Raw genomic sequence first — 12,152 nt, 5'->3', positions numbered from 1 at the left:
ACTGGCCTCACACCTGACGAGCGACCGGGAAGACAAGAAACCACTGGCTGCTCCTCCGCCCACCAGCGTCCGGAGCTCCGACTTTGGCATCCCTGCTCTCAACCTCTCAGGAAAATCAGCGTGCTTGTAACGAGTCAGTTGGCATTGCTTTTGTGTGAGGGTTAGAAACTTTGTGTGATCCGTAGGGCCATTCACAAATTAGCAGAGAAGGTAACAGTCAGAGTTACTATCTGTTGCCGATCGGGTGCAGACTGGTGAACAAAACAACAGGCACGACGAGAGACTCAAACACCGACTCCGACGCACACCACTGCACTACACCTACACACACGGCCGGACTCGATGAAATAATTTCCCATGGACGGAGCAGCAGATCTGGATGGACTTGACCTCGGGCTTCTTGGGCACGGTGACGGTGAGCACGCCGTTCTCCATGGACGCCCTGACCTGCTCCACCCTGGCGTCGTCCGGGAGCCGGAACCTGCCGCTGCTGCGCTCGACGCGGTGCCAGGTGTCCGTCTTCTCCTCCTGCTCCTTGCTCTGCTCGCCGCTGATCCAGAGCACGTTGCCGTCCTCCACCTCCACCTTCACCTCCTCCTTCCTCAGCCCCGGCACGTCGGCCTTGAACACGTGCGCCTCGGCAGGGGCAGATCCAGACTTAAAATTATCCGGTGTCCACATAGAAGAACACATGTCTACATATCAAAAAATTCAATGACCTATACACTAAACCAATGAGTATGTACAAATTGCACCCGGTGACACCGGCTAGCTGTACGTAGCTCCGCCCCTGCGCCTCGGGGCGGGGGTCTCCTTCCAGTCGATGCGCCCGCCCGCGAAGGCCGCCGTGTCAGAGGAGGTGCGCGGGACGAGGCCGCCGCTGCCGGAGCCGAAGGTAAGCACGTCTGCAAACTGCAGGAAGTTTGAGACTGTTCTGCGTCTTGCTATTGTTTGCTGATGCAGTTCTTAAGCCATTGGTTAAGGACAAGGTAGCGTGCCTCCGGCTAACGCCTAACGCCTCTGCGCTTTAGTTTCAGTGGTTCCATTCGTTAAGAGAACTTTTAAGTAACATTATAATCCACCTTCATATGAGCCAGAGGATAAAGACAACATTTGAGTGGACACAGTCTAACATGTACACTTCCAAAGAAATTGTGACATTGTGATAAACGCTTGGAATTCTTTCCCAGATGTGCAGTTCTTCAGGCACATCCCAAATTTGAAGTAGTAGCCCACTCAAATTTCCGGCTTCCGATGTGAAAATAATTGCATGCGGGCGACTTCTAACTAACGGTTCGACTTCGCCTAGACTTTAATGTACTCCCTCCGTTCCGAATTACTTGTCGCAGGTATGGATATATCTAGATGTACTTTAGTTCTAGATACATCCATTTCTGCGACGAGTAATTTGAAACGGAGGAAGTACATTAGAGACTTCTAACTAACGGTTCGACTTCGCCTAGACTCCACTGAGACAAATTGGACCACGCTGCATTACAGACAGCCATGCCCAAGCTCCTGCTTGTTCCGCAGCCTGCGCGCCCTGTCCACAATCCGACGAGGCAGCGGCGCGCGCCGACACAAAAGGTGAATGACCATGTGGGAATCAGGGCTGACGTAGAGGATGTCAGAATCATGGCTGATGTAGCTCGCCAGGGTGCGGTCGTTCTCCAGCGGCTTCCCGGCAATGAAGAGGTGCTGCTGCGATGGGGGAATGCCCTCTTCCTTGTGGATCGCGGCCTTGAAATCCTCAATCGTGTTGTCAATCCAAACCCCTGTGGGAAGAAAGGTGTTGCCAGTCCGCGTCTTGATGAGGATCATTCTACCCCCTCTGAGGCGAAGGACGAGGTGAAGCGTGCTTCTGAATGTCGTAGTCCGCCAGGGTGCGGCCATCCTCGAGCTGCTTGCCGGCAAAGATGAGGCGCTGCTCAAACAAGCGAACGCCCTCCTGGTCATAAATCATCGCCTTGACATCCTCGATCTTGTCTGAACTCAAAACCGCAAGATCAATGGTGCTGCCGGTCAGCATCTTGACATAGATAAGCAGCCACCGGACAAGCTCAAGAGTGCACGAATCCTCAATGTTGTAGTCTGCCAGGGTGTGGCCATCCTCCAGCTCCTTGCCGGCAAAGATGAGGCGCTGCTCGTACCAAGGCATTCCACCCCGACTGTGAATCACCACCTTGACATGCTTGATGGTATCTGAACTCCAAACACCAATATCAATGATCTTGCCAGTCACCGTCTTGACAGATATATGCAGGTAAAGGTCAAGTTCTAGTGTGCTCAAATTCTTAATGTTGTAACAGCAACTCTAGCAGACCCCGCATCTGCCCCCGACCCGCAAAATAACCGCCAAAATGCGGGTGCGGGCCGAAAAGCCTGCCGGACCAGACCCCGCATCCCGCCCCGGCCCGCAAAAAATTTTAGGGGGCGCGGCAAATTTCCGGCCCCAACCCGGGAAAACGCGGGTTTCCCCCTCGCGGCTGCGGTGCCCTGCATCACAGAGAAGCAGTTGGCGGGAGGGACATTTCAGCCCGCACTCTTTTCCCCCTTCCTTCCGCCGCCGCCCGCCTTTGCTTCCGCCCGCCTGCCGCCGGCGATTCCGGCCATATCTGCGGGTGGAATCGCTCCGCGGGGCCGCCCCACACCCTCCCGCGCCGAGCCGCTGCGCCGCCCCTCCGGATCCGGCGAGAAGAGCCGCCCCCAGTCGCCGCCGCCGCTGGGATCAACCATCGCCGAGCGCACCACCGGTTAGTCCCCTTTTTATGATTTTCGCGAACTGTGTAGTAGATTGACGCGCCGGCGTGCGTGTAGATGGAGTTGACCCCGTGCGAGAAGTTCTTGCTATCCGATTCGTCCGATTCGGACGACTCGGATGTGGAGACCATGCTTGCGAATTTTCAGCAGCAAACATTGATCATGGCGCTTGCCGTGAAGGAGCATGAAGACGAGTACCGAAAGAGGAGGTGAGGATCTACTGTCGGGCGTCTGTGCATTCCGCGGAATCGCCATCTTGGAAACGAGATGTTGATGCAAGATTATTTTTCGGAGAATCCTACATATCCTGCACACCTCTTCCGCAGAAGGTACCGAATGCGCCGATCCCTTTTTGTGAAAATTGTTGAAGCTTGCGAGGCAAATTGCCGGTATTTCACTCAGAGAAGGAATGCCGCGGGCTTAAAGGGATTTAGTGCATATCAAAAAATCTCCGCAGCTATGCGGGTGATTGCATATGGCGTTCCGGCTGACTATGCCGATGAGTATCTTCGTATTGGTGAAGATAGCACAATTGAGTCTGTGCGTAGATTTGCGAAAGTGATCGTCCGTGTCTTTGGTCCCGAGTATTTTCAGGCACCAAATGAAGATGACACAAAGAAATTGATGGCAGCAAATGAGAGGAGAGGTTGGCCTGGGATGCTAGGTAGCATTGATTGTATGCATTGGAATTAGAAAAATTGCCTCAAGGCTTGGCAAGGAATGTATTGTGGCAAGTCTCGTGATGCAACAATTGTGCTAGAGGCCGTAGCATCCGAGGATTTATGGATTTGGCTTTGCTTTTTTGGTATGCCCGTCACACTCAATGATATCAATGTGTTGCAACGCTCTCATTTGTTTGCTAGGCTTGCTAGTGGTGATGCTCCTGCTTGCAACTACACTATCAATGGGCATGAATACACAAAGGGGTACTATCTAGCAGATGGTATATATCCTCCTTGGTGCACATTTGTCAAGAGCATCAAAGAACCCAAAACAAAAAAACAATGTAAATTTGCAAGGGTGCAACAGGCAGCCCGAAAAGACATTGAAAGAGCATTCGGTGTTTTGCAATCTAGGCTTGCCATTGTCCGAGGTCCTGCTTGTTTTTTGATAATAAAACCCTGAAGAACATCATGACTTGCTGTGTTATCCTGTACAATATGATTCTTAAAGATGAGAGAGGAATGGACTTAGAATTCTTCTATGATAATGTGGGTAGCCGTGTCAAACCAGCTAGAGACCCAAACCGCATTAGAGCTTTTCTTCAAACATACAAGGAGATTGAAAATGCAGACACACACTTTCAACTTCAGAAAGATCTCATTGAGCACCATTGGCAAAGGGTTGGACAGCGACTAATTTTTGTACTCATTTGTATTTGTATTCATGACAAGTTTTGTATTGCATTATTTTTAGTTTGCTACAGTGATATGAATAATTATTTGTAATGCGGATGATTATTGTTTTATGTTTGATTTGAATAATTCAGTTTGTTTTCGATTGTTGAATTATGTTGGATTTGAGATTTGCGGGCTGATGATTTGCGGGGATGCAGCGGCGCAAAGAGCAGAACCCGCATAGCCGACCCGTGAAAAGCATATTCCGCGAATATACTTTTTTACGGATCCGTTTGGGGGGTCTGCATCTGTGCCAGCCCGCGCCGGCCGCAAAAGCTGTTTTCCGCGAACTGCATACGCGTTTTGCGGGGTCTGCTAGAATTGCCCTAATCTGCCAGCGTGCGTTCATCCTTCAACTTCTTGCCAGCAAAGATGAGACCAAAGCTGTCTAGGCTGTGATCACGATCACGGATTTTGTCCTCGACATCCCTGATCCTACTTGAACTCTTGACCTTAAGAGTGTAAGTCCTGCTATTTGTGGTCTTGACAAAGATTTGCAACTGTTGAACAAGCATATAAAACATGAGCTATTATTAGACAAAGAGTTTCCGTTAAAGCCACCGAATAGAAATTCCGTCAGATGGTAGAACCAAGAAACAAAATCCACTCATCAGTCACAACAAATCAAAAAAAATTATGGGGATAACCATTCCAGTTGCCTGGGTAAGACATCTAGTTCAGATCAGAACGACTTGGGACGTTTACACTACACATGGACTAAGAATGAATGATCAACATGAATATTCAGACTATCTTTGTTTGTCCTGTTATACTTAAATATACAATTCAAAGAATTCAAAGAATCAGTACCATCAGGAAGAAGTTGACTTTTCTACCCTGGCCTGAAGTGCAGTGTTTGTCCACTTAATCCCCAAGGTAATTTTTTTGGGCCCACTTTACTCCTACGGATCTGCACGTAGTCACTGTACCCCTCAAACCGGTATTTGCCAGTGCCATGCGTATCACGGCATCAGTACCCACGGAGAGGAAGAAGTGGATAATTCAGAGAGGTGCAAGAAAATGACAGGGGAACAAGATGACTCGTCAGGATTTTCTGTGATTAATAATGTTCAAATGTGATGCTACGTGACAAAACCAGGCGTAGTGGATGAGGTATTCTTACTTGGATAGAGTAAATGGACTACAAGAATAATTTGGTGGGTTAAGTGAGCAAACCCAACAGTTGAAGATATTAAAAAGGACATTTTCCACCTAAGTATTATCCAATACTTTCTAGATGCTATCCACATCATGAGTTTGTATGCTACTAGTATCATCAATAACTGTATTATCATTTAGAATATCTTGTAACATATAAGCATTAACAACAACGAAATTATGATGTGAAATATCGTCTCGTAATACATTACTGTCCAGCATCAAACGTCAATGATTTATAAAGTTTCTTGGATCAGTCATTGTCCAGAAACAAGATAGTACAAGGCAACGCTAAGTGCTGAATAGGTACAAGAACATTTTGAGGTGATGTAAACGCACAAGGCATATATCATTGTGCAGAAGAAAAAAAAAACTCAGATAGCAGATACGGAACAAGAAGGCATAGATCTACTCAGTTCTAGACAAGGCACTACAAGATTGATTAACCAATGAAATTCGCTAGAACTTGAGGAGATTAGCAACAAGAATGTAGATCTGGGATGCACAGTGTAAAGATGGAGTTGGGGTGGGAAATGTTGCTAAATTTTTTTAAATAATACATATTTTTTAAATTACAGAAATATTACGCGAAAAAAAGAAATTTCAAAAATAATACACCGTCGGCCCGCTGCAGGCCGATCGGCTAGCAGCCGGCCAAATCAGCCCACAGCAGGCCGATCGGCTAGCAGCAGGCCGACTGCAGGCCCGGCTGGCACGCGGCGGCCTGTGGTTGGTCGGGCCACGTCGCGCGAGGGGGAGGCAGTGGGCTGTCGGCTTGTGCGCCCCTGTCGGCCTACCGCCCGCCGATCGGCCAGCTGCTGGCCGACAGGGGGCTGTAGCCTGACACGCCGGCCGGCCCGGCCTTATCCTCTCCTTCCTTCCTCTCCTTCCTCCATTCTTCTTCTCCCGTTGCTCCTTTCTTCTGTGTTCTTCCTTCTCCTCTCTCTACAGAAAAAGGCAGCCATTTGTGCACCTAAATGAGCAACATTTTCGTGATTTTGGCACCGTGAATGGGTTCAACTCATTTAGGGCAGCCAAAAGAGTTCTGCGGAATACGCGGGAAAGGGGTGGCGAGAAACGGGTGGCGGGAAAGGGTTATGCGGAATACGTCAAAGTTTTACAAAATAAACAACCGATCGTTCAAAAAAAAATGCTGGCCATGCACCAGTCGGCCCACAGCAAGCCTAGTCGGCCCACTGCAGGCCTATCGGCCAACTGCAGGCCGACTGGGCCTGATCTGGTCGCCGACAGCCCAATCGGCCAGCAGCAAGCTGATGGGCCACCAGTCGGCCTGCTGTGGGCTGACTGGGCTCAGTCGGCCTGCAGCGGGCCGACGGTGTATTATTTTTGAAAATTCTTTTTTCAGCGTAATATTTCTGTAATTTACAAAAAAAATGTATTATTTAAAAAAAATTAGCGGAAATGTTGAGTGAAGGGAGACTCACTGTGCGACGTCCAAAACACTGTCTGCCGGACTTGCATTGCCGAATAGAAGATATATGCATCCCAATGATATCCCTCCTGCGCTTTTTACTAGTCTCCTGTTACAGAACATATTCAATAGCACTCTCCAGAAGAGCATTATGATGGTTCTGTATAGATACCAGATGCGAGAATCATAGTATAAAGCAAACCTAATATATTCACTTTATTCTCGGTCTGTGTTTCCAACAACACACAGCAGCACAGCTGATGCATGCATCCAACGAAGAGTTTGGATGTTCATGTACTTTCAGCACAAAATTACAGTGGCACATATAAGAATACAATCATTGGACTATAAAGAAAAATAGTCTATTCAACTATATAGTATATTATAAAAAATAGCACATGGTCAGTTGACCATCACATAGCATGAGGCGAAACAACCAAACTGCCAAAAGTGAATTTAGAAAAAATAGTAGTTTTTTTCAATGTTTTTTTACACAGTTTTTTTAATGTTAAAATCTATCAGGCAGATTTACATAGTAAACATAATACTGTTCATTGACTATATGTGGCAAGGCATGGTCACGATACAAAATAACACCCAACACTAGTAGGAAAAGGGGCTTTTACCCCGGTTGGTAAGGGCTTTTTGTCCCGGTTTTCGAACCGGGACTAAAGGGTTGTTACTAAAGCCCTAACCCTTTAGTCCCGATTCTTACACGAACCGGGACAGAAGGTCCTTCACGTGGCCGCTGCTGCCAGCCCAGGCAGGGGGGCCTTTGGTCCCGGTTGGTGCCACCAACCGGGACCAATAGGCAGGGCCTTTTGTCCCGGTTGGTGTCACCAACCGGGACCAATAGGCATCCACGCGTCAGCATTTCAGGGGCTGGGGTTTTTGTTTTTTTTAAAGGGGGGGGGGGTTGGGGGTTTTGGGGGGTTAATTTAGGTGTTTCATATATTGTGTTAGCTAGCTAATTAATAGAGAGAAGTGTCCTCTCTTATCTCCGTGCTTGGTCGACGCTACGTACTATATACGTATGGAGAGGACTAGACACGCTAGCTAGTAAGCAAATGAAGGAAACAGAAGATCGTCATGAACATATGCATACAGAGAGAAGTGATATCGACCACCTCTCCTTCTCCGAGAGATTGGTCGAACAACAAGTTCTCGTATATCTATCTGACACTACCGGCTACATATATACAATAATTATCTCTTACAATATAATCTCCTAATTAAATTGTAAGAACACAGGGTCCACATAGTATTCTCCGTTTTCAGCGATCACGTGGTCAAGGAAGAATGCCGCCAATTCCTCTTGAATTGCTCGCATACGATCTTCTGCTAGGAGTTCATCCCGCATCCGAAACATCTAATTTGAAGAAGGGGGTCAATACATATATATATATGAATAAATGAAACTCGACACAAATGATGGTAATAAAATAAAATTGTGAATATTATTGCTTACGCACTTCATATTGTTCGTCAGAGTAGCCCCGCTCACAGGTCGTGTGGCGGATAGACTCGCAAACGTAGTATCCACAGAAATCATTCCCTTGTTCCTGCCACAACCACTTTACAAGAAATAGAGGTCAATCTAACTGATAAGCAAGCATGCTAAATGGTATTGATGAAACTAGCGCTTGAATCACTAGGAGATGTGCGGAACATGCTACTATAGTACTTACTTTCGGGTGTCTAAATTGCAGCTTCTTCGGCAGTCCCGGAGCTTTTGTGGTGAATTTTCTCCAAACCCTGCCAGACAAAGAAAACAATTACTTGATATCAGGAAATGAACAAAGTTGCTGATATGGTGGATAATGATCGATTTAACTTACTTCTCGAGCATTTGAGTCATGTCCGCATAGTCCTGGGGATCTTTTCGTCTCGAGTCTAAGACGGTTACTACTCCCTGCTCAAGCTTAATCTCTAGGAGAATATAGTGGAAGCTGCGCATGCATGCATAAGTCATCAATTACATTACCATAACCTGGACTAATAAGGGAAACCGAATATGCACAAGACAGTAACACTCACTTGAAGTTGTAAGGAAAGAGTATTATATCTTTGTTTTGATTTAATACCAACGATCGTAGCAAGTTGGCCTCGGCTTCTTTGGCATGTTTTTCAACCGTATATGCATCTATGAGATTTGTGTTAATGAACCCAATATCACCGATTTGTCTTTTCTTCAATTCGGCGATCTTCAATCTGCATAATATAGTGAGGATAATTATAAATACATGCAATGAAAGAGCTGACCTATATAGAGAGACTTAATGACAGAAGTAGTACTACTTACAGACAGTAGCAAGTGATCGTTGATTTATCGAGGGCCTTTTGATTGAAAAACTGGAAGAACTCCTCAAATGGAACATTCAGCAGTTCAATTCCAACGAGGTCATGCTCCGGTTTAACTCTCAGCGTCAAAGTATTCATCCCATCAGACTCTCTGCAGGTTTTCATGTACCAATCATGTAATCTTCGCATCATCGTTGTTAGAGATCTTTCATCTTTGACGAGAGGCTTCCCGTAATGGTATTTGTGTTCGTCCACCTCCATGATTTCATAATGTACATCGTCGGGCAGGTAATCTCCAAGATTGCTATAACCGGCCACCATCCTCGGATCATTAGCGACGATGTCTTTAGACACCTTGAGCGGGGGGCACGATTGGTTCGCTTGTTCGCCGAGCTGGGCAATTTTTTTCCCAGCTCGTCGTTCTTTTAACCTTTGATCACTGACAGTACTTCCCGACCGCTCCGCTTCGACAAATGTCTTTGCAATAATGCGCTCATAGTTGCCTTTCGGCGGAGACTTTGGTGGTTTTGTCAGGGCATCCAGAGTGCGCTTCGCTTTCACCGGATCTACCTTCTCCTCCGGAGGTGGATGTTTCTTTGCTTTCACCCCTTCAAAGAAGTTCTTCACTTCGGCTCGCACGATCTTCGCGTTCTCCTCCTCGGTCCTCTCGTATGGTAACTTCTCTGGAGTCTTCAGAGAAGGACCGAATCTGTATTGCCTCCCGCCTCTGGCAGCTGTACTGCTAGACGCCGGCAGAGCAGACGGAGCGGCTGCGGCTGTCTTCTTTCCTTGCTTACGAGGCGGAGGAGAAGGACTACGACGCGCCGGAGCAGCCGGAGCGGCGGCGGGTCTCTTCCGCCCTTGCTGACGAGGCGGAGAAGGAGGAGGCTGGCTGCTCTGGCACGCCGGCGCGGGCGGAGAAGGAGGCGGAGTGCCGCCACGCGCCGGAGAAGGAGGCTGATGAGTGCCCTGATCACTCGCCGGAGGAGGAGGCGGAGTGCCGCCACGCGCCGGAGAAGGAGGCTGAGTGCCCTGATCACTCGCCGGAGGAGGAGGCGGCGGCGGAGTGCCCTTACTCGCCGGAGGCGTCCAGTTCGGAAGGTTAATGAGCTCCTTCCGCCATAGGCACGGAGTCTTCAGAGCTAAACCCAGCCGAGTCTCCCCTTCACCGGTAGGGTGGTCAAGCTGGAGGTCCTCAAATCCCTCCGTTATTTCATCCACCATCACCCTAGCATATCCTTCTGGAATCGGCCGGCAGTGGTAGGTTGCGCCGGGTTCAGGAGGTAAAACAGAGCCAACAGCCGCCTTGACTTTGAAGTTCTGCCATTCCGCCATAAGGTGGCAATGTTGAGACTCCGTGATAGCATCCACGGGGTAGCTAGCAGGAGCCGTCAAGACATGCTCCGGCTGAAGCAGCTCGGTGGAAGCCACGCTGCTTCTCCGCTGAGATGGCGGGGTAGCTTCGGGGTAGTTTCGGCATGTCGATTGCCGTCTCGTTCCTCTAGCGCTTGAACCCTTTCGTGCAGCTTCTGAATTTGGGTCTGCTCCATTTTTTTCCTCCTCTCCTGGCTTTTGTAACCGCCTGCGTCCGGAAAACCAGCCTTCCACGGAACGGAGCCTGGCGTGCCTCGTGTCCGTCCAGGGTGCTCAGGATTCCCGAGGGCCATTGTGAGCTCGTCGTTCTCTCTGTCTGGAACGAACGTCCCTTCCTGCGCTGCATCGATATATTGCTGAATCTTCTTGACTGGTATTCTCAAAAGCTCGTTCGTCCAAACGCACCTCCCTGATACAGGGTCCAAGGTTCCGCCAGCCCCGAAGAACCAAGTCCGGCAACGGTCTGTCCAGTTCATTGTCTGTGGTTCGATCCCTTTTTCAAGCAGATCATTCTCAGCCTTGGCCCACTTAGGCCGGGCTTTGAGGTAGCCACCTGACCCCGTGCGATGGTGAAGCTTCTTCTTCGCAGCATTCTTCTTGTTTGTCGCTGACATCTTCTTACTCTTTTCCGATGTCTTGTGGGCCACAAATGCGGGCCAGTGATCTCTGATCTTCTCATACCGGCCGATGAATTCTGGTGTCTCTTCTTTGTCGACAAACGTTTTCAGCTCATTCTTCCACCTCCTGAATAGGTCTGCCATCTTCTTAAGAGCATGAGACTTGATCAATTGCTCTTTAACTGGCTTCTCCGGATCCTCCTCTGGCGGTAGGGTGAAATTTGCCTTCAGCTCAGTCCAAAGATCATCTTTCTGCATATCATTGACATAAGACACCTCAGGGTCTTCCTTCTTAGGCTTATACCATTGCTGGATGCTGATCGGGATCTTGTCCCTAACTAGAACCCCGCACTGAGCAGCAAATGCATCCTTTGTCCGGATGGGTTCAATCGGTTGGCCGTCGCGCGCGATTGCTGTGATCTCAAACCTTTCATCCGAGCGCAACTTTCTCTCCGGGCCTCGTCTCTTTACCGAAGTTGTGCTCGATCCGGAGGGCTAGAAAAAAGAAGAAAGACGAGTGTTAATTAATATGTGTACATACCAAAACAATGAATGCATCAATTAGCTAGTCAGCACAGGCTTAACTAACATATTTACCTGGCCGGACTCTGTTCGGTCACCGGAGCCATCACCACGGGCTCCTTCTTGCACCAGCATTGGGTCACCGGAGCCATCATAATCATGTCTTTCCTCCTCCACTCTTCGATCACCGTAGCCTGCTTCTTCACCCTGTTCTTCCAGACCATCATTGTCGTTAAGATACGACAAGATATCACCTCCGGCTAAGATTATGTCCCCCAACACCTCTTCTGCTTGCTCGTCTCGTCCGTGCTCCATTGTTTCTGCAAATATTACAACATGGCAATTATTACACAAACATGACAGCAGGTGGATATATTAGTGCAAACGTAGACCTAGCTTATTCCGGGTTTGGGGTGGCCTCGACAACGCTTCAAGGGTAGGGGCGCCGCGGGAGGGGGTAGGAGACCGACATCGTTTTTTTCTAGGGTTTGGGTGTCCTCGAGAGTTTTGGTCGAGCGAGAGGGCCGGGGGTGCTCCCGTGGTATAAGTTATCACGGCCGAGAGGGGGTATAAATATCGACCGTCCATCAT

General features: G+C 48.6%; 1 protein-coding gene across 1 annotated transcript; it reads right to left on the bottom strand.

The window, feature by feature from the left end:
* Positions 1-321: 321 nt before the first annotated feature.
* On the bottom strand, positions 322-1,599 carry LOC123120922 (17.4 kDa class I heat shock protein-like). Its single transcript, XM_044540885.1, has 3 exons — positions 1,503-1,599; positions 807-944; positions 322-641 (listed from the first exon to the last, which is right to left on the bottom strand). The coding sequence occupies exons 1-3, from the start codon at positions 1,597-1,599 to the stop codon at positions 322-324; spliced, it is 555 nt and encodes a 184-aa protein (XP_044396820.1).
* Positions 1,600-12,152: the final 10,553 nt, after the last annotated feature.

This window comes from Triticum aestivum, chromosome 5D, assembly GCF_018294505.1.
Source record: "Triticum aestivum cultivar Chinese Spring chromosome 5D, IWGSC CS RefSeq v2.1, whole genome shotgun sequence".
Taxonomy (NCBI): domain Eukaryota; kingdom Viridiplantae; phylum Streptophyta; class Magnoliopsida; order Poales; family Poaceae; genus Triticum; species Triticum aestivum.
The sequence above is the reverse complement of the archived record's forward strand: the minus strand, read 5'-3'. Positions and strand labels throughout refer to the sequence as shown.

Bases quoted from the DNA above. Each gene is read 5' to 3' on its own strand.
- LOC123120922 (XM_044540885.1), bottom strand. From the start codon at position 1,599: ATGGTCATTCACCTTTTGTGTCGGCGCGCGCCGCTGCCTCGTCGGATT. The intron at 945-1,502 runs GTCTGTAATGCA...AGCAAACAATAG, and splicing joins GCAGGAGCTTGGGCATGGCT to CAAGACGCAGAACAGTCTCA. The intron at 642-806 runs CCGCCCCGAGGC...GATCTGCCCCTG, and splicing joins CATCGACTGGAAGGAGACCC to CCGAGGCGCACGTGTTCAAG.